This window comes from Pongo abelii, chromosome 4 (genome assembly GCF_028885655.2).
Source record: "Pongo abelii isolate AG06213 chromosome 4, NHGRI_mPonAbe1-v2.0_pri, whole genome shotgun sequence".
Classification (NCBI taxonomy): Eukaryota; Metazoa; Chordata; class Mammalia; order Primates; family Hominidae; genus Pongo; species Pongo abelii.
The window spans coordinates 101470656-101498646 of NC_071989.2; the positions used below are offsets into that span (position 1 = coordinate 101470656).

At 36.5% G+C, this 27991-nt stretch overlaps 2 protein-coding genes across 22 annotated transcripts in view; both read right to left on the reverse strand.

Annotated features, from left to right (window-relative positions):
- ARB2A (ARB2 cotranscriptional regulator A) overlaps positions 1–27991 on the reverse strand; it is a 540355-nt gene that overhangs the window by 111401 nt on the left and 400963 nt on the right. The gene's annotated exons all lie outside the window — the stretch shown is intronic.
- On the reverse strand, positions 8–27988 carry POU5F2 (POU domain class 5, transcription factor 2). The gene has a single exon (XM_024246977.3). It carries the CDS (start codon positions 26311–26313, stop codon positions 25036–25038), a length of 1278 nt encoding a protein of 425 aa, XP_024102745.2. The 5' UTR covers positions 26314–27988; the 3' UTR covers positions 8–25035.

Below are 27991 nucleotides of genomic sequence, written 5' to 3' on the forward strand. Positions count from 1 at the left end.
CACTTTCTTCTTTGCGCTGATCCTTCCCCTCGCCTTTTTTTTTTTTATTATTAGGGAAACAACTCATGCTTTATGCTTTTACCAGATAATTTTGAAAGACTTGTTCCTAATAAATTTGGCATGCAATTTCCTAAGATGTCCACTTCTTTAAAAGAAATGAGAACATGTAGAGAAAATTTTGAAAAAAAAATGCTTGTTAGAAAAGAAATTTACATTTAGAGACAGATTTTTTAAAGAAAGTATTTTCACAAAAGGCAGGTGACAACACAACATTATCACATGTACATAATATTATGGACACTTCCTAGCTTTAGACAGACTGTCAGTTTTGTTTTGCAGAAAACCACACAATGGCTTATCTGCTTCAGAGAACTTTATAAACATGATAGGTAACACATTAGCATTTCTAAGAAACCATGGGAACCCTCTCTGCTGAGTGATAGCTCATCATTTCTCCATCTCTACTCTCTGAAGCTGGGCAAGGTAAACTATATAATAGATATATTTAAGAAGGAGGTTTAATAAGGTGAAGAGAAGAGCAAACTAGCCCTACTTCAGAGACCCTCTACAAGATTCTATATTTAAATGCAGAAAGATGTATTAGCCAAGTATAAATCTTGCTACCTTTGAGTCTAAAAAGAACAAAATAATGAACACTAAAGAGAATAAGAAAGAACAGCAATGGCAAATTTAAATAAAAATCTAGAATATTCTTCTCAGCAAAATTTATAAACTACTGTTAAGAGATAACATTTATTACATCTTTATCTTCCTGTATTTGACTCTGAACTTCTGGTTCAAATTCTACATATTTATTACTTTGCTTGAAATACGGAAGCAAAATAAATGTAAACATCCTACAAATGAGTGATCAAGAGAAAATGAGTTTTGCTAATGATTTATTCAGAGCAATAAAATCAAAACTTGTTATTTTAATTGATTAAGTCATAAAGAGTTCCTGGAAAAGTCAAATCTTGCTATTTGCACAGTCAGACAATTTCTGCTAAACCAGCAGTACTTAACAAATTCACATGTGGTTAGTTTGTCTTGCCATAGCTGTATATCACATTTCTGTACTATAAGCTGTGCCAAAAAAAAAAAAAAAAATCAATATGCCAAGTTTAACAAAAGGACAGGAAACATGATGTTCTCCTATATTTTCAATGAACCTCAAATGACTCTGCTGTTCATACTCAGTACAATTTATGGCTGAGAAATGTATTCTTCAATTGAAAAAAAATCTACAATGGAATGAATTATATAAATTCAGAGTTGAAGTTCTGCCTTATTCCATAATAACAATTTATTTAGAAGATTCTGACATTCTGATTCAATGTGCACAGTATAATCAGCCATTCAGAGGCATATTTTTTTTTCTTGATGAAGGATGAAGTACTGTATATTCTTTAGATCAAAGAAATGTATACTATTTATGATAATACTTTGATATACATATTTAATTTAGGTTTTAGAGACTTTTTTTCTAATTTCTCTTTTCACATGTGAAATATATGATGAGATGGTATCTATTGAGCAAATGCTTTAAATCATAACACAAAGAAAAAAATCCCAGTGGATCCTGAGCTACTGCATTGGTTAATTGATTCTAGATTTTACATCGTCTTTTACTGCTGCAGAAGTACATTATGTGTGGAAGTAGATTAGGATGAAAATGCTGAGAATGAGGTAGGAGTGGTCATGACCAATAGGTCAGCACCGAGCGGTGCCACTTCTGCCTTCTCAACTCAGTGATGTGGAACTAAGTGTGGCAAAACAACCAGAAAGTTGGAGTTCAGCCAAACTATTCAGAACTGTTACCACAGTCGCTTTTTTTTGTTTGTTTGTTTTAAAGTAAAGGAAGAATTGGCTTTGGAATCTTTAAAACGGCCATATACATAGAAAAGTGCAACAATACACATACACAGAGGAATTTATTTACACTTGTGAAAAATTCTTCGGTAATTTCTCTTCATTCTAATAACCAGAGGTAAATGGATTAATGACAGCTGAAAAAAGTATGTCACTGATGAGTACTGAAGGTATAAACTGTGATATAAAACATACTCAGAGAACTGCACTTGTTCCTAACTTTCTATTAATGTGTCATTTATAAGACGAATTTCACTCATAGATTAAGGCAGCATTTAAAAAAGAATAGGCATAAATTCCTGATATTAATGTTGCTATAAATGATTATTTCTGTATAATTCATATTCTTTTTTTTTTTTTTTTGAGATGGAGTCTCGCTCTGTCGCACAGGCTGGAGTGCAGTGGCATGATCTTGGCTAACTGCAACCTCCACCTCCCGGGTTCAAGCGATTCTCCTGCCTCAGCCTCCTGAGTAGCTGGGATTACAGGTGTGCACCACCATGCCCGGCTAAGTTTTGTATTTTTAGTAGAGATGGGGTTTCACCATGTTGGTCAGGCTGGTCTCGAACTCCTGACCTCGTGATCCACCCACCTCAGCTCCCAAGTGCTGGGACAGGAGTGAGCCACCGCGCCTGGCCAATATTCTTATTTCAAAAGAGAGTATGACTCAGCTGGGGGCGGTGGCTCACGCCTGTAATCCCAGCACTTTGGGAGGCCGAGGTGGGTGGATCACTAGGTCAATAGATCGAGACCATCCTCGCTAACATGGTGAAACCCCTACCAAAAATACAAAACAAAATTAGCCAGGTGTGGTGGCGAGCACCTGTAGTCCCAGCTACTCGGGAGGTTGAGGCTGGAGAATGACGTGAACCCAGGAGGCAGAGTTTGCAATGAGCCGAGATTGTGCCACTGCTCCAGCCTGGGCAATGGAGTGAGACTCCGTCTCAACAAAAAAAAGAGTATGGCTCAGAATAGTGATAGGAAGTTTTTTGTATCCAAAACTCAGAATAACAGAACTTGGAGAAAAAATATATCAAGGCATACAAATCATAATTTAATGTATGTTAAAGTAGACTCTTTAACGTCTGCAACTACATTAACAGTCATATATAATCCCCAGTTACTTGTAAGGCCCTATAATTTGTTCCCAGGAAATGAAAGACTTAACACTTCCGAAAAATGTCTAATTGTAACAACAACAACAACAACAACAACGTCTGTCCATTTTACTTCTAAGGAGTGGTTTCTTAATGAGAAGTCATATCTTAACATGTTACTGATTTTTGGCTAAACAGTGATTCAGATTATTTTTCTACCTTTATTTATTTAATGTTTCCTAGCTTTCTTCTCATCTCTCTAAAGGTTCTTTGGTAGTATCTCTTTCTATTTCACTGGAAACCATCTATTAATGAGATTTCCCTATCACTTTACTGCCAATAAATCAAACCTACTGATTCACTTCTGATGCAGATGCCTGATTTCCATTCTTCAGGCAACACTGACAGTTCTCTCTTGGATGTCTTCTGTAGATATCCTATCATTTCTTTAAACTCAATGGGTGGAGCTCATCTTAACTTTTTCTAGCACTCTTTCATTTTTGCAGCATCACTGGATATCCTCACTTCTTGCCTGCCCACACGGGAGATTTCTCCATAACTTTTATATTCCTTAAAATGTCAAAACCTTCATAAAATTATCCTGAGTTTTCTACCATGGCTGTTGTCTGTAGGCCAAAATAAACCAGCTGTTACAAGCTGAAACATTTGATCTGTTTGAGCTCCTAGGCTATAGAGTGCTTATTTAATTCTGTCTGAATTAAGGCATTAGAAAAGAATCTTAGAGCTGCAAAGTATAGAAATCATCTACCTAACCATCTAATATTTAAAAGATTACAGATCCAGAGACGTTCAACTGGCCCAAAGCCACATATAGGTTAGTGATTCTCATCTTTTTGCACTCACCATGTGTTTTTTTAGTCCTGTGCAATTATTATGCTCCTCAAAACAGAACTGGGGAGAACAATCAATTAAATTTGCCACAGATAACATTTCTACCACTTCTAGCCAGCATATTCTTTCTATTTTTACTATTATATCTTCCATGCACTTTTTCACCACATCTCAAGGTGATGATTCTCTGATTCTCCCTTTCTTATCTGCCTGTTAAAACATATGTGCGAGGCTCTTTTGCTTACAAGCTGCTGTGATCACATTATTTCCTTGTAGAAACGGCTTATTAAGTCAAACTGAACATTTCCAAATATCCATCTACTATCTATCTCCAAAACCTAAAATTTTAGCATCTCATGTTTCCTATCTGTTTGGTTCCCTTTCTTTAAGTAATACAGATAGAAAATCCTTTGGTTTCTACTTCAGCACTCCGAAAATTCGTTGAGCTTCTTTTCTCATTTTCCTTATGCTTACTTTTCTAAGCACTTCAGAGTAGGTTCCTCCTCTTCCAATCTTCAGCACCAAAAGAGATGTGCATCATTTTTGCTGTTTTCCCTTATCTGCTCAGGCCATCATGCCGTTTCCTTTTCAAATCCTGTCAGGATACCCGTTTATGAATTCTTTGTAAAACCCATCTAATTACTGGACTGCAGTCAACAGCTATCGCTTAATCTTCAATTCTGTTTCCTCATATCCTTTAATTTTAGAAACATAGAACCCTAGAATTGAAGTAGATATTAAAGATGCTTTATTCTAATCTATCCAATGTAAAAATTCCCTCTATCAAATTCTTGAAAAGTGGTTATTAAGCCTTCATTTGACTGCTTCAAAAGATGGAAAGCTTGCCAGTTTACAATGCAGCCCATTCCATTTCTTAAAACAATTCAATCATTATATTGAGCCTCTTTAGTTTCCATAATCCACAATCAAAGCCTTTGTCATAATGTCTATTTAGAACCTCATCTATAGTTCAGGGTTAAGATCAGCTAAATCATTAAGTCTTCTCTGAGTTATTTTGGTGCCATATCTTTAAGATCTGGATGCTATTTATTCAGTCTCAAGAGATGCTTTCCCCCAGTGGTATTGAACATTTACCACCAACTGTGCCAAATAATTCAATAATATAAAAATTTCAACTGGACCATTAAGACAAAAAATGAAAATTTTCAACTGATACTAGCTCTATAGTTTTCCAAGAAACTGGTCTGCATAAAATGTTAGTAACTTGTGATAAGGTAGTGAGTTGGTTAAAAGACTAAGACAAGCTCGAATGCTAATATATTAACTTTAACAGAGCAAGAAAACTATATACCCATGAGACTTTATTTCTCTTGCTTAAAAAGTAATTATATTTCAGGCATTTATGATGAGCAATCTGTGTTTTGGTTTTCCTACTTTTTACTTTGTTAAAAGTCAAATAAGTGCCAGACTCACTGTTTTCTTTTTCATTGTGTGATGCCTAACTAAAGTGGTAGGTGTATACCCACCTTCATGTGTATATTCTGCTTCTGAAATAAAATGGATGAAAAACATTATATTTAATGTCAACATACTCCAAAGCCTTGTTGTGAAAGGCACAATTTTGAAAAAAGTGAATAAATGAATAATATAGTTTACTTTAATAGTATAATCTTAAGATTAAGGAAACAGGCTAATTCTCTCAACTGGTTTAAGTTTCATTGAAAGGGTAGTTTTTAATTTGATAGGTTTGTAAAGGGGGAAGGCAGGAAGCAGAGGGGTGGAACCTAGTGAGGCAGCTCTGTAAGATGAATTGCTGTCAGGGTGAAGCGGCTGGTTACAGTAATAGCTGGAAACCATAAGTGTTACAGGCTTTGAAGTCAGTTCAGCTTTGATGTCTTACTCTCATAGTTAATCGCAAGATAGTATGGAAGGGGCAAAAAAATAAGGCTTTCTAATACTGTGCTTGGTGTCATTGCTCAGGAAATCCTAGCATGAAAAAAGACTGGTGTCTGTGTGAACTTTAAGTGTAGCATTATTCTGCTCTTTTTTTAAAAAAGTTCTTAAATTATTGATGCACTAATTACCATATTTGTTACTTTGAGGCAAGTACATGGACATGTAGGAACATGTGTTACTAGAACATGTCAATCAATCAATAAGGATACACATTAATAATTATTTGGGTTTGTTATCATGCTAGGTATTGCTCAGATCAAGTTATATAGCTGTGGTTCCTAACATTGAGGAACTTATTAGCTGAGGACTAGTAATCTTGCTGCAGGAAGTTAAAAATTCACAGGAAGGCGCCTTAGACATCATCTAATCCAAGACCAAAGTCCAAAGAAGATGGCCTGTTCTGGAAACAAGAGATCAAACTGCCAAGTATACACATAAATTAAATAAACCACAATAAATAGATAATATGAAGAAATGAAGGGATAAGAGCATCTTGTGAGTTCTTGGATAGAAGAAAAATTATAGGAATTTCATGTTTCAATAGAGCATTGTTTCCCTATTAATTTGTGTAACACTTTTATGTATTTTGCTATATGCAGAAACTACCAGCACTACTAAAATACCTAGCATTTCCTTCACCTCAACTCACTTTCTCTATTTGCCTAGTCCCAAACAATAACATCCACTACATGGGTTTTGTGTTATTCTAATACATATTAGAATAAACAAATAACTATTAAAATAAAAAGCAGTTTACCTATGAGCCACCAGTGGTGTATGTATAAAACATGAAGGCGGAGGATTCATGGGAAGAATACATCTTTATTATTTCTTTGGGTACTTAAATAAGAACTATGGATTTAAAGTCTGTGCTCTTAAAATATTTAAATGCGTCCTTAATGTGTGTTCAGTGACCTAGATAATCTGAATTTAAAATACTCTTTTCTTTGGGGTTGTATGGTTTGATCCTTCTCATCTTAAAACTTTGTTTAGTTATTGGGACCTACTCCAACTTACTTTATGCACAGTAAATAATGTGTACTTTTAAAAAATCTATAACGTATATCATAATAATGACAGCCTGAGATTAAGACTGCAAAATAAAAAGCTGAAAGGGAAAAAGTTTCCTTTTGACTTTTTCTCAATAATGCTATCTTGCTGCCTGTTGCTTTAAAAGAAAAAAAAACTTTCTAGCTCTTCTAGGTAGAAACTAACTACAGGAACAACCTTACATATATTACTTTAATGGGAAAAGAAAAAGAATGATTAAAGTTCTGGGGCATTCCTCTAGTTTATGTGTTGGTATCACATTAGAGGAGGAAGCCAAAGCCAGATACTAGAAGAAAGGGGTTAACTACACCTCATGGAAGCAAGAGGTTATTCCTCTGTTACATTCTTATCCTTTAACTGCATTAGAATTGACTGTAAACATAGACAAAAGCCACTGGTGGGCAATTAAATTTGAAGAAGTAGCCCATAAAAACTGGGATATTCAGCATGTATTACAATCAGTTACACAACATCTGATTTAATAGTTGGATTTTAAGCGTTCCTCTTATAATACATGTTAAATGTTCTCAACAAATCATATTCTATAATGCAGTAAAATGATAATTTCAATGTAGTCTAAGGCTGGCAGGACAAGAATATTAAAGCAAATTAAACCATAATCTTTCATTTACATTTAGAGGTTAAAAATCTGTAGTCATTTGTGACAAGAGCTTTCAAATGAATTTGCCATTCCCAAAGTCATCTCAGTAGACAGGAAGGAGGAACTTGGCATGTGACCAACAAATTATGAGAGAGCAACACCTCAAGGTTAGAGGGCGCTGACGACTTCAACAAATCTCACCAGCTAAGGCAACAGATTAAGCTGGGGGATAGGATGCCCTACAACCTTAACCTGTTAATACCTTTAAATTCTTAAGAGTGACCCCTGGTCTGCTTTCATATTAGTTGTTAGTTACACTAATTACAGCTTAACTGGTATTGTTGGCACCAGTTTTTCTCCCAAAAGACATGTAGAGAAAGGTTATCTCTAATAGCTTCAAATAACTTTAGCCAAATTCTGTTGTGCACACAAGGAGCACCTACCTCCAGTTTTGAATGGGTCTTTTATAGACATCAAAGCAAAGACACTAAAAGCAACATGTGTTTGTGGATTCTATAAAGCATTTCATAAAGGAAGTTGTAAAAATAAGAACAGTAACTTCTGTAACTAGAACTTTAGAATGGTTTAAAACAAGGTAATTTGTTTTATTTTTTAATGTTTATTTTCAACAAATAGTGGCTGGTGATGTCATATACAAGGAGCTAGTTATACCTTATCCATGCTAGTGAAGTAAAAATACTTGGCCCATGAAATCCTGTCAAAATTTATGGTTTTTAAAAAGGGATAATGAAATTTCTATCACGATCTTTTAGAGCTGTTTTAAGTTCAACATTTACATTGATGTTAACCTAAGATTCCACGGAGTTGTGCCTAGGATTCCAAAGCCCATTTACAAAGATTCAAATACCATCTGTGAAGGTGCTGTAAATTACTCTGTAATATTAATCTTTAAACAAGGCACTAAATCAGAGTAGAAACATACCAGAGAGATTTAGAGCAAGAGTCATAACTGAATTATTGAGATTAATGTAAATAGCTTCACGTATAAGAATTGCAGGTTCTTAATATCAGACTGTTTTTGCTTTGAATGAAACATAAGATTTCTTCTACATCTTAAAAATAAATTACTGATTTCTAAATCACACTGACACTTTTTTTTTTCATGCAAAAAGAAGAGTAAAAATGATTGGTGAATGGAGTTGTTAACCTAAGGGTGCTCTCAGTTAAGAAATATATTAACAAAAATCTGATGATACAAAATAGACACAGTAGGGAGTAATTAACATTACCAAAAGAAACTTCGTTTTACAAAAGGGAATCTTTAAACCAAGCCTAGTCTTCTCAAAAGATGTCCACCAACAGATACTTGACTTAAATGAACTCTTTGGGGGGAAACAAAGAACAATTTGGGGGAAAAAAGTCAATTATAGTATCACGTGTCATCACATCCAAGACACCATTGATTATAAGATTCATCATTACTTTTTATATCATTTCAAAAGAAAAACATTGCCAATTAAGCTATGGCATGATGCTTTCTTATCACTTATTGCAAGATGTATTCAAACTTTAGCTAGTTAAAATTATGTCTTGTAATTAATGAAATAAAATATGTTATGATAAATTGACTTGTCTATCAATATATCAAATGATGAAATTGTTTTTGTGAGAGCAAGCTAATTTTGAAATATAGTCACTAGGTGATACAGTAATCCTCCCTTATCTCCCAGTGGATGCCTGAAATCATGGATAGTACCAAACCCTACATATACAGTATTTTGTTTTATGCATACATACCTATGATAAAGTTTAATTTATAAATCAGGCAGAGTAAGAGATGAACAACAGTAAGTAATAATAAGATAGAACAATTATCACAATATGCCATCATCACTACTCTTGCCCTTTGGAGTCATTATTAAGTAAAATAACGATTATGTGAACACAAGCACTATGATACTGCCACAGCTGATACAATAACTGAGACAGCTATTAAGTGACTAATGGGAGGGTGGCATATATGAAGTGAATATGTTGGACAAAGGGACGATTAATGTTCCATGAGGGACAGAGAAGGATAGCGTGAGAGTTCATCATACTACTTAGAATGATGTGCAACTTAAAACTTAAGAATTGCTTATTTCTGGAATTTTCCATTTAATATTTTTTGGCCATGATTGACTGTAAGTAACTGAAACTGTGGAAAGCAAAACTGCAAATAAGGGGGGAACTACTCTATTAAATAAGTTTGCTCTATATAAAGCACTGAAAGAACATTAACCATATATTTTCTACCTTCTCTGAGGATATAAGAGGAAGAACAGTAGCTGGTATAGTGATTTTAGTTTGCTTGACTAATTTATTGATGAATTAATACCCCTATTTCTTTCCACTAGGGATTTAAGGTAGACTACAAGAAAATCATAAACAACAAAGTTATTTCAGAAATGAAAAACAGAAAATCAGAACTGGGGAAAAGAACAAAAACAAGAGCATTGTAAGAATTTAATTAGATATAAACATAATTTATGCATAACAATCTAGGTTCTGGATCTTTATTTTTCGCTGCAATTTCAAAATAAAACATGTTTATCAATGAGATTTTAGGGATCCTTTGCCTGAAGCTTAGGAACAAATGAGATGACAAATACAAGGACCTTGCTAATCCCAAAGAATTTCTATAAAACAGATTATTACAATCTACTGTTACTTGTTAAAAAGATAGATACCAAATGAAAGTATGATCAAGACAGAAATTAAATACTGGTAAGAATAACCCCAAAATATTAGCAGCTCTCCCTTAGAAAGATTAAATTGGTTGTACCAGAAGATAAAATAGGATTAATATGAAGAACTAACAGACTAAGTCTCCGTATGCTTACATGTCCTCCTGGTCTGTGGTACCAATGCCAGTAAGCTATCTTAGGATATAGGTAGGTGGATAAGGGGGCTCATGTCAGGGATTACAGGTTCTGAATGAAATGAACAGTACTGCAAGAAGGCCTCCACATAGCAGGCCTCAGGCTTTATGTGGTAATTGGTAGATACAGCAAAAATGACTTGGGGCACTGTGCTAACATTGAGGTCTATTTCAGAATCATAGATTCGAACATCAGTCAAGTGATGGATCAGTTCTAGTGTTTATAATATTGGATCTTCCTGTGTGCAGTATCCTACACTTTCTCTTTTCTCTGTATCAGAAACCTGAGATCTAATTGTGGCCTGTATATTAAATTTTTCAAGAAACTGGAAAAATTGACACAAGGACAATGATGGTGGACATACTCAAAACTCTTCTCTGGGGAAGCATTTCTCTTCAACTCTATATAGTCTTCACTGGGCTGTCAATTATAATACCATGCCCTACCCCCATCCCCCTCATAGATATGGGTACTGGCTCAGGCTGGCCAATCACAGCCTGTCCTAATATGTGACCTCTTTGGCTTCAGTGATATTTAGATGCTAGGGCAGAGAGAAGGCTGTTTCTCTAGGATTATGCTGAATAGAAGTTGCTGCGACTGCCTGTAGATACCCTGCCTGTTTGTGTGAAAAATCCCTTTCTGTGAGAAAGAAAGAATGAGGCCAACAGGCAAAGAAAAGTAGAAAGAGAGATGGAAGGAGTTTGGATGACAGAGTTTGAGTCCCAGGATCTACTGATCCCAGAAGTAGATCTACATCTGGGGTTTTCAGTTTACATGAATCAATACTTTTCTTTTTCTTTTTTGGTAAGAAGCTTAAATTGGGGTTATGTAACTTAAAATGAAGAGTCTGTACTACAGTACAGTAACTGAAATGAGTAGATTGTATTCAGCTTCTTTTTCAGCACTATAAAACATGAGCTTGATATTCATATATTCATGTTTGAATTCATGTCTACATATTTGAATATGTAAAATTACTATACAGTAAATTATAATAGTGGCATTTTAAAATGCTAATATATGTTTAAGGGCAAGAAGTTTCTAGATTATCCATGTAAATGCTATAGATCACTAAAAGTGGTAGGCAATCCAAAGTTATTCATATTCAGTTTTCTAATACTTCATAATAATGATGGAAGGAGGGGTAGTGGGAGAGAGGGAGTTTATTCTCCTGATTATGTTTTTCTTGGCATAACTAAAAGTAGTTTACATTTGCTGAGAAGATACTAGTTTGGTAGTGGGAAAAAGTGGCATAGAAAATATACTGGGAAACAAGGAAAAGCTAGTCTAAGATTATGGTTTTTTGTGGATAATTTCCCAAATAAACAATGTATTCATAAACAACTGAAAACTAGGTATAGCTATCTCTCTTGGGTAAGAGAGCAGAAGCATTGGACAATAACAGGGTTAGTACATGCTTTTCCAGAAGACAATGTGAAAATTCATTCTGGAAAAGCATTTACTAACCCTTTTAAACTATAATATTTAAACTATAACATGTAAACCATTTTAAGAGCTGGTTGGAAAACAACTCATCTGGCATTATGACTTGGATGAGCTATATTCTACCTGAAGTTGAGTTACAAATAATTCAAAAACCCTCAGTGTTCTCAGAATAATTACTTAACTTCCATTTTCTAAATATTCTTATTAAATTCCAACATATTTAACTTTTAGGAACCTTAAGCTATGAGGGTATATACCTTCTGGCTCTTCTCTGTAGATGGTAAAGGTCTGAAAAGGCAATTGCCCAGTGGAATGCACTAAACATGAGTCCATTACCTTGAGCAGACCTCTCAAAATTATTCACCTAACATGTTTCATTATATATACTTTGGGGATTATCAGAAGTAAGAGATATTCTTAAGAAATAGATCTATCAGTGCTGGGTTCTAATAGATTTTTGGCCTATCTGCAAAAAAATTCACCTGCTGAAACAATTTATGCTAAAAAGTGTCACTTGTATTTAAAAACAAAGTATGGTGTCAGGACTCATGTGTTTATTCATAGCCACTGACACCAGTGAGTCTGCATGATTTGGGGGAAAAACGAATCTTTTTAGAATCCTGCAGTTTTATACGGACTCATTTTAGAAACTGGACTCTCATTTTAGAAAGTTTTATAAGGATCAATACATACATTAAGGATTTCAGTATTCACAGATGGAAGCAACAGTGGACTTAATAATTACTAAAGATATATATATATATATACAGTTTCCTCATTTCACAAAAAAGTATAATTAAGAACTGCATTGTTCTTTATGCCTAAATAGTTTTCAATAATTCTTACAAAGGTGGTTGGTTTTTTTTTTTGTTGTTGTTCTCAGAATGATTCTGACCAGGAGTACATCAATCATTTTAATTTCATATGAGAATAAAATGCAGAAGAATTAATTATCTTAAGTCAATTGTTTGATATAAAAATCTATTGATATCTATTTCATCTCCAGTATCGTGCTAGGCATTCTCTCATATAATGAGCTGTGAACAGAAACAGTTTGACTGTGTTCCATGATAATCAACAGAGTTTCTAATCAGATACATGTTTTTGCAAACAAAGGCAAGTAGGCTTTTACTTAAGAGATTGTCTTGTGTCTGGTGGTTTCTTTAATTTGCAAACACTTTTCAGTAGTTTATTTATGAGATTATAATAAACTTAAAGAAACTGATTAACAGTTTTTTTTTTTAATCAAAAGCCTGATGAAGACAATTGACTCTTGATAAGAACAGGCCAGTGGATCTGCTAAACCATTAATTTCTCTGGACTTGCTGATCCATGGTGCCAAGGCAAACCATCGAGAAGCTTTACACCAGTACTAAATTACATTAGTTCCTGGAAGAAAGGCCGTTAGAACCTTAGAACTTAGTATTATGACTTAGGCTATTTGACATAAGTCAATATAAAAACCAGTCACAGGAAGAATGACTTTTTGTTTTGAATGACAACAACAACATCATTAACAAAAGTGCTACAATTAAATAAATTATCTATTGTGTTGTTCAATGTCTTTTTGAAAGACTGATATATTAATCTTCAATGTTAAGAAAATATTTCTTCTCATGCATTTTGGAAGGCTCAAGTAATTATACACTGAGAACTATATAACTTTTTGGCTATGGCTGTATTTTTACCACTACATTTAACTCTTAATTGCAGTAACAAATTACAGTCCAGATTTTCAGTCAAAATAAACTCCCTTCACTTTTCCTCCCCTTCCTGACTTTTGGTCATCTCTCTCTTGCTCTCTGTCTTTCTTCTCTCTCTCCTCACCTCCCTCCACTCCTAGTTATCCTTTACGTTGTTCCCTGTTCTTAAGAATGTTTCCATATATTTCCACTGAGTTCTTTGCTCCTTTCTTTGTGTTGTTCCTCTGCCCATTCCTCTAACACTGGCCGCTTGGTGATGTAATCCTTGATTTTCTCACTTCTTTCCTCTCTCAAGCTTATGTGCTTCTTGTCTAATTCTGAATCTTTAGTGCCTAGCCCTTAACAGGTGCTAATTAGATATTTGGTCACTGAGGATGAAGTATAGAGGTACAATGTTACTGCTTACATGAATATGAAGATGCAGAGCCTGGAGGAAAAGCAGGAGTTGGTTTGGGACCACAGCAAGGATGTCTGGGAAATGGCCAAACATTGCTATGGTGAGTATTATCATTTTGCTTGTCGTGTCCTGGAGTACTACGTATGGTCTACATAGCCCATATTTCAAATAATATACTTAAAATATGTATACTGATATGTGTATGTACGTTTTTAGGAGAACAACATAAATGAGAAATCAAATAATTGCTTATACTTTTAAAAGTTAATAATATTTGCAGGAAAATTAGCAATATAAAATGTCTAGTTAGATAATGTAATAAAATGAATATGCACATCTGTAATTAGGATAGGTAGTTTTATGGTGAATCTTAGAATGCACATGAGAGTAAACATGCTAAAGATTTATAAGATGTTCCACTGAATACATGGAATCGTTACTGTCCTCATTAAAACAATAATTAAAAAATCTACACTTACATTTTAGTAGAAAGTGGTATTTCATTTATATATGGTTTTATTTCAACTGTAGTATCACTGGATCAACTGTGAGAAAATATTTAAATCTCACAAATTCAAGCACCTTCTGTTTCTTAAATGTTCACATGGTGTATATATGTGCACAGAGAATGTTCACTAAATAAATTGTTTACTGACTAATGCAAGAAACTCAGTTTAAAAATAAAAATGATACAATTTTTTATGGTGCATGCCATTTCTGGAAACTCAAATAAAAAGGATAAAGATGCTTTCACTTCTCATTTAAAAGTGTTACATTTTTGTTAGTATTTTACTTAAAATTTCTTGGCCCAGAAGACAAAAATTTATGGCTGCAGATTAACTACTTTAATGATGTGACACAGAAGCAGCAAAACGTTCTTTTTTCCCTATGGTGTTGGAGTGATTGGCTTTTCAGGGGAGTAAAGAATAACACACTAAATCCCTGTATGGGGAGTTTTTTTTTTCCCCCCATCTCTTCTCTTTGGTTTAAATGTCAAAGGTAATACATATTTAGCAAGCAGACTGGTGCCAAAAAAAAAATGTTTGAAATGAGGTGATCATTTATAATATCTGTATTATTTAATGGTTGATTATTACAGAAATATTTACAGTAAATATATGTAAAAAACTTAGTGTCTACTTGGATTTAGCAATATTATTAAAACTGTTTATGAAAACAGTCACTGTCTAAACTTGTTCTCTTCTGTTTTAGCTCTGCTTTTCATAAACACAATGACAAATTAAAGGCAAGTCACCTGACTGTTCTGTACATTAGCTTGATAAACTTAGTGGCTGACAATTCTTAGCAAAAAGTGACACAGCTTTCTTAATAAGTTCACATATCAACTTTTCTGGGGAAATTTAAGAATCATATCTCTATCAAAATATCAAAATTTTCTTCCTAATATAAATGAGACTCATTTTACTGATGAGAGTTCAATTGTCCTGCTCCAAAAATACAGATAAATAAGAAGTTACTGTAGTTCTTCAGCCCAGAAGGTTATTGGTTGGGAGAGAAGAAATTTTATCTTTTGTAAAATTTTCCTGAGAAGATAACCCTAGAATGGTGGTATTATTTGAATGCAGATCTGGGACTATTTGACTCTGTGGCTAATACCCTTTCCTTTCCATCATACCACCTTATTTAACTCCTTTGTAGGAAACAACAAAGTCTCTCTGCCTTTCCAAACCTATCCCTGATCACCTTTTTTTTCTCTACAGTAGGGGCAGTAGGTGTTATCAGGTGAATTGTGTCCCCCACCAAATTTATGTGTTGAAGTCCCAAGCTCCAGTATCTTAGGATGTGACTGTATTTGGAGATAGGATCTTTACTGAGGTAATTAGGTTAAAATGAGGTCATTAGGGTAGGTCCTAATGCAATATCATTCACAAAAAGAGGAAATAGGGACAAACACATATACAGAAGGAAGACAATGTAAAGATACAGCGAGAATACAGCCATTTACAAGCCAAGGAAAAAAGCCTGGGCCAGATCCTTCCCTCAAAACCCTCACAAGGAACCAACCCTGCCCACAACCTCATCTCAGACTTTTAGCCTCCAGAACTGCATGAAAATAAATTTCTGTTGTTCAAGCCACCCAATCTGTGGTACTTTGTTTGGCAGTTCTAGAAAACTAACAGCATGGCATACTGAAACAAATTCTCTTTAAATTAAAAAGGTATACGTTAAGATTTTCCACTACTCAATCAATAATACTCAAACTTTTAAAGCAGATCCAGGAACATTATCATCCATTCTAAAATAATGAATCAACCCAATGCATCTTATACACTGCCCTGGCCACTCAACCTAGTCCTAGAAGATGGTCTACATTATACATCCTGAAAGGAAAAGGAAGACTACTTGTTAAGCAATACAGTTATTCCTTTGAAGAAGAAATGACATTCAGGCTGTACAGTTTTAAAAAAGAATATTGATTTTTAAATGCAGTGAAATCTCAGGAAGGCCCCAACGTTTCCTTTTCCAACCACAGTCTTTGGCAATAGAAGAGCTGATAGCAGCAAGTGAAGCTAGTTTGTATTTTGTCATTTTGTTGGAAGCTGCAGGAAGAAAACCTAAGTCCAAGGTTCAAGACCAAAGTAGCTAATTCTGCCTCGTAGCTATGCTCCTAGCCGCAAAGTGAGGAGGCACAGTGGCAGCTTAACAGACTGTTTTCTAGCCCCTTCGATAAACCATGTAGCCTCTCCCAAAGCTTCCTGTCATGTTTCTCTTCACTGGTGTAGCCATGATCATGCTAATGACTTGTTTTAAGGATTTCACTGGGTATTGGGGTGGATTCAGTTCATGACAGTTCATCTTTCATCTGGCTGGGGATGTAATCACAGGAACTGACCTTGCCTTCCAACTTAGAAATCCATAGAGCTCATTTATATTCATTTGGTTTCTTCAAAAATGACAAGCAAAGAAGATTCTACTGTGTTAAAATCAGAATTTTGATATTTTCAAATGCTTTTTAAAATTGAAAAGTGAACATTCAGAAACATGAAAATGATTTGGGCTTACATTATATTCTAAATATGGGTTAACTACAGAGGTATATAAACACACTAATTGTAATTGTAAATTACCATGTTGTGCAGAAAAACAGACATATGGCAGGTGTCTTCACTCACTGTGCTACACTGAAGCTCTTTAACATTAATGGGCCTCTGATTTAAAAAAAAAAAACCCAAACCTTAATTTTTAGCAATGTTTTTCTAATGTATATGGCTCCGTACTCCTCCACTTAGATAATTGCCTTTCTCTTACAGAAACTAAAAATGTGACTAAAAATGAATAGGTCAGATTTACTCTTTTAAATATTGCTTTGTAAGGAGAAATTACTATTTTAGAAACAAAGAAGACTAGGAGAATGTGTATCTTTTGGAACTCTAGATCTCCTAGAGCCTTCCTTTAAAAATATTTCTTGGATGTTTAAAATTGTATAATAAATACATACTGCAAAAATTCTAAAAAAAATCACTAACAATACCAATACCTGTACATACATTTAGATTTTTTTCTCTATGTAATATATCTTTTCAAAATGGTATGAAGTTTAATAAGTTGTTTTGCTTCATTCAACAATTTAATCTGAACTTTCTATTAAAACTGTGGTTCTATAATATAATTTTAACTTTCTATCATGTTTAATTTTATTTACTTAACCCTTTGTTAAACATTTAGGTTGTTTCTAATTTTTTGTTGTTAAACTTTTTAAAAAATTTCTGCATGACCACTCTTTTTGCTAAATCCTTACACACACACACAAAATTATTTTCTCTTCTTTCCTTTTTTTTTTTGAGACGGAGTCTTCCTCTATTGCCAGACTGGAGTCCAGGGGCATGATCTTGGCTCACTGCAACCTCCGCCTCCCAGGTTCCCACCATTCTCCTGTCTCAGCCTCCTGAGTAGCTGGGACTACAGGCATGCATCACCACACCCAGCTAATTTTTGTATTTTTAGTAGAGACAGGTTTTTACCATGTAGACCAGGATTGTCTCGATATCTTGACCTTGTGATCTGCCTGCCTCAGCCTCCCAAAGTGCTGGGATTACAGCAGTGAGCCACTGCACCTGGCCACACACAATTATTTGCTTATAAAAATTCTTAAAAGTTGAAATGATGGGCCAATGGAAATGCACATTTTAAAAGCTTTCCATATGAATTACCTAACAGCCTTTCATGAAGGTTGTACCAACTCACTTTCCAATAAATAAATATTTGTTTCTGTTATTTTGCCCACAACCACCACCATGACACTGTTAAATAATTGGCCACCTAAATCTTTACCTTCGAAATTTCCTTAACTATCTTCCTAAGTTTTATTCTTTCAGTTTAGAATCACTTTGTCAAGTACATTTCCACTAGGTTTAATTGCAATGGCTTTGTAGTTTTCACTTTAAAAACACAGTTTGACATAAATAATACCATTTTGCATTCTGAAAAGAATTAATCTTGAATAGATTTTGCCAAGAAAACTAACACTTTTAGTAGGCAAGACTATTTCTAGAAGAAAGGCATAAACAAAAGTGGCTATTCTGAAAAACAAATCCCCATGAGACCGATTTGGTATAATAAACAAGGATATACAGTGTATCTCTTTCAAAAAAATGAAATTATCAAAACAGATGCTAATTCAAGAAAAAGATCATGCTTTGAAATAAGGGCAGGTATCTAAACACCTCATGATTTCTTAGTGAATAAGAAAACTTATAGGAAAAAGAGAAATTGTTCCTTATGATAAGATTTTAATTAAAGTGTCAAGGATTGATAAAAGTGTAAGAACAAGAAAGGCAATAATCAATACATTATTTAGTCTGAACTTAAAAGACTTATGTAAAATGCAACTCAGGGCCTTCATATGACACTGCGCTGGAGATATCTAGAAAATGTAGATTCAAAGAAAACCAGAAATTACCTATTATATAGGTACTGTCAAAGGAAATCATTTGAAAAGGTGGCAAAAGGGAAGGTGCTTCTTAAATTCTGAAACTGTAGATCTAAAGAAGAGTCACGGTCCTCTTTGAATATGTGATGAAGGCTATCAACCATCTTTAAAGAAAATGCATATATGTACAAAAACATTATTCTGCTTATACTCTAAAAGGGCTCAGCATCTTCAGATTAAAAATACTTGCCTTTTCTATAGGAAATACAAGATAACCAAAATGTTTGATAATGAAACATTTTCAGAATGACAGTGAAGATCCACTGGAGTCAGGAGTTGAAAATTATTTTTTAAATTAAGGCAGGGGAAAATCTGGGCAAATATGAAGACTTTGGACTGTTTGACATCTGCCTTTACTAATTATGCCACTGAAATTATTACTAAAGGTATCAATGGCATCTTAGTTATTGACATGATATGGCTTAGTAGATTTCTTTTTCTTTTGCTTTTTTTTTTTCGAGACAGAGTCTCACTTTGTTACCCAGGCTGCGATTCTCCTGCCTCAGCCTCTTGAGTAGCTGGGATTAAGGTGCACACTACCATGCCCGGCTAATTTTTGTATTTTTAATAGAGACGGGGTTTCACCATGTTGGCCAGGCTGGTCTCGAACTCCTGACCTCAAGTGATCTGTCCACCTCGGCCTCCCAAAGTGCTGGAATTACAGGCATGAGCCACCGCACCTGGCCAATGTATCTTGATTGATTTCTTATGTTACTTGATCTCTGTAACATTTAACATTGTTAACTACTTAATAACACAGTCTTGGTTTTCTCCCAACTCTAAGGGTAGTTATTCTTCTGTTTAAGGGATCTTATGATTAAAGTTTCTACATATCAACTTAAATCTCTGAAAAATCTGAAATCACTTCAGTATAAAGGTTTCCCTAAGGTCCAGCCTTTTCTCTTTTCACAGCAAGTCAAGAAATATAGTGATGGAAAATCTTTTAAATTATGTGAAGCTGATTAGTGACACATAGAGGCTTTGCCTAAGCAGAGGTGGGGCAGCTGTGTCAATGATGCAGCTATGCGGGGGCTGAGATGGACTCTAGGAGCTGTTCCCTGAGATTGAGAGCTCATCACAATTTCTCCACATCTGTAGAGGCTGCAGAAGAACTGAAGGAGTAGCTGAGGTCAGCGCCTCTTTACAGCTCTTATGTTCACAACACAATTAGAGTTGTTTATTCTGGCATTCAACACGGTCTGACTCTGCTGAAACATCTCCTTTCCAAGGCTTTCCAGAAGGGCTGTCTAGGAAAAGGATGAAATGGAGTTGGTGCTGTGTGACTTTTAATGGGATAATCCAATAGCAAGTGATTAGTCACCTATTGAATCTAAAGCTAAGCAATTAGGATATGGCTCTATTTTCACTAACTTATGTGGATCCTCAGTGCTCTACCTTTAGACACTGACAAGAAGAAAAAGCATACATTTGTTAAGCTGGGTCCCTGTAGCTTGTGTGGAGGAAATGGTCTCATTGGGATGTTGTAAGCTGGGATCAGAGACCCAGGCACTAATTCAGATTCTTCTGCTTGATGATGTTGTGGATTCACCATCACTGAGTTTGGTCCAAGAACCAGAAGAAGCTTAACATCTCCAAACATTCTCTTAAATGGAAGCATTAAGAGCAGACATTAAGTTTTTCTTGAGCATTGATGTAGCCCTAAGGATAAAAAAGCTGTAGTGTGGAATTCATTTCCACACTTTTTATCCAGTGCCGTATTTTGGGCATTGTCATCAAGGACGCTGGACCATGGGAAGCTGTGCTGATATATACGGTTCATTTACACCTGCTTTGTGGCCATCATATTTCCAATGTGATTCTATACTCTTGAGTAAATAAACTGGGAACTCAAGCTAATCTTATACAAGTGTATATGTGTAATCTTGATACATCTCCATTGTCCACCTGAAACAATACAGCTTATAGGTGTGTTCTGAAAATTAAAGTTGTTACAATTTGTTTATAATTAAGTAATCTTTTTAAAGAGTTAGAAGAATGTAAGTGCAGCATTAATATTTACTTGACTTTTTGTTTTTAAAGTACTTCACCAAAAGTTCATTCCTGAAAGCTGAGCTACATCTGGGCTACTTCATGTTGTGAACTATGGAAGATCTGGTTTAAAACTTATTTTCATCACCCTAGGTAAGTCATTTACTCTTACAAAGATGTCAAGAGAATGAGATCCCTCAAAACAGAAAAATAACCACCCTTAGAGTTGGAGAAAAAAAAAGTTTAGGTCTCTTAGGTGTGGGTGCAATGGTGATGGTAGTACTGGGGAAGGAAGTAGTGGTTAGCATAATCTTATGAAATAGTCATAGGATTTCATATATCCCTTAAGCATTTTTCATTTACTCCGGAGAAACTGTCAAAAACCCATAGCCTTGCATATAAAACATTCAATAACCTAAGAAAAAAGGAACTTCCTCAACATGTAGAATACATATGAAAAAGCCAGAGCTAACGTCATACTCAATGGTGAAAAGACTGAAAGTTTTTCTCCTAAGAACAAAAACAAGACAAGGATGTCACCTTCTGCTACTTTTATACAACACAGTACTACACATTTTTGCCAGAGCAAGTGAGTAAGAAAAAGAAAGGGTATCCAAATCGGAAAGGAAGAAGCAAAACTATCTTTATTCACAGATGACATGATTTATATGTAGAAAACCCTAAAGAATGCACCAAAAAACCAGTTAGAACTAAATCTGCAAAGTCGCAGGATACAAAATCAACACTGGAAAATCAGTTGTATTTCTATCCATTAGCGATGAACAATTTCAAAAGGAAATGAAGGAAACTATTCCATTTACAGTAGTATCCAAAAGAATAAAATACCTACAAATAACTTTAAGAAAGTGAAAGGCTTGTACACTGAAAACTAAAACATTGCTCAAAGAAATTAAAGAAGACATAAGTGGAAAGACAGCCTGTGTTCATGGATCGGAAGACTTAAAATTGTTAAGATGACAACACTCCCTAAAGCAATATGAGGGTTCAATGCACTCTGTAACAAAATCACAATGGTGTTTTGGGCAGAAATGGAAAAACTGATCCTAAAATTCCTATGAAATTTCAAGTAACCCACAATGGTGTGTGTGTGTGTGTGTGTGTGTGTGTGTGTATATATATATGGCATGTATACATATGGCATATATATGGCACATATATATGGCACATATATATGGCACATATATATATGGCATATATATATGGCACATATATATATTTATATATATGGAAGAACAAAATTGGAAGACTCACACTTCCCCATTTCAAAACTTACTGCAAAACTACAGTAGTCAAAACAGTGTGGTACTGGCATAAAGACAGACATATAGACCAACAGAAGAGAGTTGAGAGCCCAGAAATAATCCCTCACATGTGTGGTCAACTGATTTTTGACAAGGGTGCTAAGATCATTCAATGCAGAAAGAACATCTCCTCAACAAATGGTGCTGGGAAAACTGGCTATCCACATGCAAAAGAATGAAGTTGGGCACTTACCTCATACCATATACAAAAATTAACTTGAAATGGATCAAAGTCCTAAATTTAATAAATAAAACTGTAAAATTCATAGAAGAAAACACAGGAGCAAATCTTCATGACTTTGCATTTGGCAACACCAAAAGCCTAAGCAACAAAAGAAAAAATGGATAAACTGGACTTAATAAAAATTAAAGTCTGTCTGCATCAAAAGATACGGTCAAAAGAGTGAAAGGACAACCCACAGAATGGGAGAAAATACTTGCAAACCATCTATCTGATAAGGGCTTAATATCCAGACTCTATGAAGAAAAGACAACCCAATTTTAAAAATAGGCAAAGGACTTGAATAGACATTTCTTTAAAGAAGATACAAAAGAGACAATAAGCATATGAAAAGATGCTCAACATCATTAGTCATTAGAGAAATACAAATCAAAACCACAATGAGACACTGCTTAACAGCTACCAAGATGGCTATAATTTTAAAAAAAATAACAAGTGTTGCCAGGGATATGGAAAAGCTAGAACTCTTGTAGATTGCTGGTGGGAATGTAAAATGGTGCCTTCACTATGGAAAACAGTTTGGTAGTTTCCCAAAAAGTTAAGCATAGAATTACTGTATGACTTAGAAATTCCACTCCTATGTATACATCCAAGAGAACTGAAACAACAGATAAACAAATAGATTATTATATGTAAATGTTCATAGCAGTATCATTCACAATAGCCCATTGGCTACTAATGAAAACAATCTAAGTGCCCATCATCAGAGGAATGGATAAACAAAACGTGGTATATATCCATACAATGGAATATTATCCAGTCATAAAAAAGGAATGAAGTTCTGATACACACTACAACATAGATGAACCTTGAAAATGTGCTAAGTGAAATGAACCAGATACAAAAGGTCAAATGTTTTATGGTTCCATGAATACGAACTGCTTAGAACTGGCAAATTCACAGAAAGGTTACCAGGGGTAGGGGATAGGGGAATGGAGTTATTGCTTAATGAGAAGAGTTTATGTTTGGAGTGATGGAAAAATGTTGGAAATGGATAGTGGTGATGGTTGCCTAACACTGTGAATGTAATTAATGTCACTGAATTTACACTTAAAATGATTACAATGGCAAATTTTATATTTTATCACACACACAAAAATAGGCAAAAGTAAAGTTTCTACAGTCTCATGAAGAAAAGATTAAATAAAAAGCTTAGTCACACCTGACTTGTGTGACAGTAAAATTATCCCTGGACTTGAGGTCAGAAGATCAGAGTTAACTCTCGATCTCTTGACCTCGTGATCTGCCCACCTTGGCCTCCCAAAAGGCTGGGATTACAGGCATGAGCCACCATGCCCCGCCCAGAGTTAAGTCTCTTATTGGGCCCCTGGTTTGCACTCTTGGGCCCACAAGAGTTATTCTCTACACAGCCACTAGAAAAAAAAAAAGAAAGAAAGAAACTAAGTACTCATCTAAAAATTATCTAAAAAGAACAATGAAAGAAACCAGAAGAAACTAGGAAAAAATTAAGAAGAATGAAGTGAAAATTAATTAACTAGGGAATAAAAATTGTAGTAAGTAGAATAAGTAAAAAAGCTTATACTTTGAAAATACCTATAGATAAAACATTTGCAAGACTGATTACAAAAAAAAGCAAAAAATTGACAAGATTAGTATCCAGAAATAAGACATAAACTCTGATATAATACATACTGATAGAATTCTAGGACAATAAATAGAGTATGCAGGTGTGTGACAGCAGATTTGAAAACACAGAGGTACTAAATGGTTTCCATTTAGTATATGGTGACCAAAATTGACCAAAGTAGAAGTGGAAAACTGAAAAGACCAATTTCAGAGACGAAATTAGAAGAGTTATTTGACATATAATGGCAAAAACCACCAGGGAAGTTTGGATAAACTATTACAAATATCCTCTCAAAACCATTATAAGAGATCAAGAGAAAGTAAGAGAAATTCCCAGGGAACCAAATAGAGGTGAAAACTGGAGGAGTAAGCTACAGCTGGGACTGAAGCTCTGAAGTCCAGCTTGCCAACCTCAGTAACAAAGGAGTTTAGAATACAGTGACTGTGGCAGGACAGGACATAATCCCATGGGACTGCATAAAGTAGGGAGATGAACTGAGATCCTCACATGAAGCTGGGGCACCAGAAATGAAAAGGTAAATCAGAAAAAAAAAAAAAAAAAAAAAAAAAAAAGAATCTTCCAAGAAAGCTCAGGTGTTTCAGCAAGGGCTCTAGGTGGGCTCTGTGTGTTTCTTCCCTATCACATTCTCAAGTCATTCCCTCAAGATAACTATTATCCTCGATTTTGTGTTTGTGTTTACACAGAGTTCTGCTTGATTTTAAGTAAAAAATTGTATACTAAGGTAGTCTTCTGTGACTTGAGTTTTTCACTTAGTATTGTGTTTATAAAAAAATTTAAACGCTATGTTTACTGATAACCACAAGGAATAACAGACGCAATATTTAATAAAAAAAGGAACAAAATATCGAAACGCATCTATATACTGTAATGTACCTTTAAACCAATGCTAGGGAAAAACAAAGGGAAAACACAAAACTGCAATAAACTTCATCTTCTCTCCCAGGTTTTTCTTGAACAATTCCCACCCCCATTCCCTAGTATGTATCCTTAACTTTTTTAGACAGTGAATGAGAATGCTACAAGCCCTCAAATGAACCCCAGGGACATTTCCTGGGTTTTCCCTTCTTCTCCCCTCTCCAACCGTGCCGCGAAGGGCAAGTCCCTCAGCCCTAAAGTCTGAGGAAGCCCAGAGTGGTGGCTGGGGCAGAGTGGGCTACCCCTGCAGAGTAGAGACGTGTATAGTGGGGGATATCCACTGGGAGCCCCAGTCCCAGGTGAAAGCACACTGGTGCCCCTGGGCAAGGAGGCCCGGCTGTCCCCACAATCTCCCGTGGGGAAGCATCATTGGTTGGTCGACTGCCCATCTTGCTGCGGTTATAGAACCAAACTCGAACCACATCTTTCTGCAGCTGGAGGCACCCAGCAATGTGGCTGATTTGCTGGGGTGTGGGCTTAGGGCACCGCTGGAAGAATTTCTCCAGGCTGTTTCCGATTCGTCGCTCCCTGCTTGCCCGTCTCCACTTCTGAGACTGTTGCAGGATCATCTCCATTTTGCATAAGCCCAGAAGGTTCTCTGCTTCCACTTCCTCCAGCCACTTTTTCAGCAGTGGTCGCAGCTTCCACATGTTGGCGAGGCTTAGCTGCTGGGCCTCGAAGCGGCAGATGGTCGTCTGGCTAAGCACCTTCCCAAACAGAGCTCCCACAGCGATCCCCACATCGGCCTGCGAGTACCCTAGGCTCAACCTCTTCCGCCTCAGCTCCTTGGCCAATTGCTGCAACTCTTTCAGTATGCCCGAGGTGTCCTCTGGCAGCGGCAACTTCGGGATGCTCCGCAGGGCAATGTAGGACCCGGGGAGGGCGCCTTCGGAGGGGCGTCGCAACCAGTCCCCTGCCTCACTAGCTCCAAGACGGGGCCTACAGGGTGCTATCCAGCCCCGGAATTCGTGTGGCAGGGGATCCAGGGGAATCCTCCACACCTCAGGGCCTGGGCAGACCCCTGGCCTGACTGCCGGCCAGACCATCACCCTGCCAGGGGCCGCCTGGGTGCTCAACCAGGTCAGAGTGTCAACCCGCAGGGGCATCGGCCCTCTGAGGCCGTCCCCACCACTGCCTGGAAGGGGGCAGAAGTGGTTTGAGGGCCTGTGTCCGGCCATGGGTGGAATGGCACCCGCAGCGGCTCTGGTAGGAACTGATGGCCCTCGAGGCTTCAGAACAGCCACCGGCCCCCTCAAGCCCCGCCCCCCAGTGGGCGGAGAAGGCGTTATAGGCCAAGGGTGCCTGTGCGTAGGCGGGGAAATCTGGTAGATCCATAGGAACTCCTGGGTCCTAGGGTTAAGGGAGTGAGCCCCCGACCCTGACCTTTGCTTCCAACTCCCATAGAGGTACAAAGCTCCCTTTTGGGATTTGCATCTCCAAGCTGTCTGGAGTCCCTTACTCACTGCCTCCATCCTCTCCCTGAATAGAACCCAGGTATTCTCTTATGCCTCTTCAGAAACTCAGGACCCCTGACCCCCAGGAACTACATAACCTCTTGTCTTCACAAATAATTATTAAATATCTATATGCCAGATATTGCTGGGACGACCCCTCAATTCATAAACTGCCCCCTCACTACTATCTTTATGGTCACAAGTACTGCCAACAGTTCCTCTTTGCACATCCCCAGTGCCTATGCCCTAAGAAACCTAGGCATCCCTGCTTGAGTTTCTAGTTAACATCAGTTTACTACCTCAGATTCTACCCCGACCCCACCCCCAAACTGCCAGATTCCACTCCCTCACTGGGGCAGAACTTTGTAACTAATTCCACGTTTCTTCCCCCAGCCTTGAAGGTCCTTTTGTTTCCCATTCTAACCCAGCTTCTTGGTCCAGAGTTTCCTGAACCAACAGAGATCTAGGTGTGTGTCTTCTCTTTCCCACTCTAGAGACAGGTCTCTGAACTGGCCTGACCCACTGTCCCCCACTGAGGATGCTCCCTGCAATATCTGACTCACCAGCATCAGGCTCCTTTATCCTTGGGCCCTTATCCCACCAGAGACCCAACGATCTTAATTTGTCCCTCCATCATGCCCCTAGCTCAGGCATCCAGTTGTGGGCCCTGTGTGGAGAAAGCTAAGGAGGGAGGGAGAAAGAGAGGCTCTGACCTCAGTTTCAAAGTTTCCAAGGAGGAAGAGCACAATGACCTTGGGTAGACAATCATATCCCTTCATTCTTTAAACCAACCATGATGTGGCTCTGTCCCCACCCACATCTACTGAAATTGGTCTTCTTGAAGTCATCAGTGATTTTTCAGCTGTCAAATCCAATGGTCTTTTAAAAAATCCTCATCCTGCCGTATCTGGCTATAGTGACAACTCTTCTTGCTCCTTCTCCTTTTAAAATTTACATGAAATGGTGATAACAGCCAAATCTGTATTTCAGTTCTGACTTCTCTTCTGATTTCCAGTTTTGTATTTTTCACTGCCCCAAGTCAAATTCATTATCCACACTTCTAAACCTGCCTCTCATCCCGGGACTAGTTATCAATAACTCAGTCACCCAAGCTTAAACCTAGGAGGTGTTCTTGACTTTTTCTATTCTCCACAGGGTGTCAAATCTTATATACTGGGTCTCCTAAAACATCTGAAGTCTACCATCTCCTTCCTAGCCTCATCTTCCTGGGCCCTTAAATACCTCTTCCTAGATGAAGGCAGCACCTTGAGACTAAATTCAACCCAACGCTACAGGTTGTATTGTGTTGTGCTGAGATTGCAGATATGGCCTTGAAGCAATGGTAAAGGAAAAAGAATCAGAAAATTGGCTACCATCACTACAGTGTGTACTTAGTTATGTGTCATCTGTATCTCTACTGCAACCCTTGCTAAAATGTGTGCCGGCTACGAGCAGGGTCATTGTCTGTCTTGTTCACTGCTAGATCCTCAGCACCTGGAACTATACCTGGAACATGGAAGGAAGTCAAGAAATATTTATTTAATGTTAAATAAGTGAATCTCTGTAGCATTAATGGTAAAAAGACTTCCATATTTGCCTTCAATTAGATTTTAAGATGACAGTCTATAAAAAACAGCTTGCAATATACAAAAGTTCATTTAAGAATAACTTTGCTGGTATCTATTCTCTTGAGGTA

Bases quoted from the DNA above. Each gene is read 5' to 3' on its own strand.
- POU5F2 (XM_024246977.3), bottom strand. From the start codon at position 26,313: ATGGAGGCAGTGAGTAAGGGACTCCAGACAGCTTGGAGATGCAAATCC.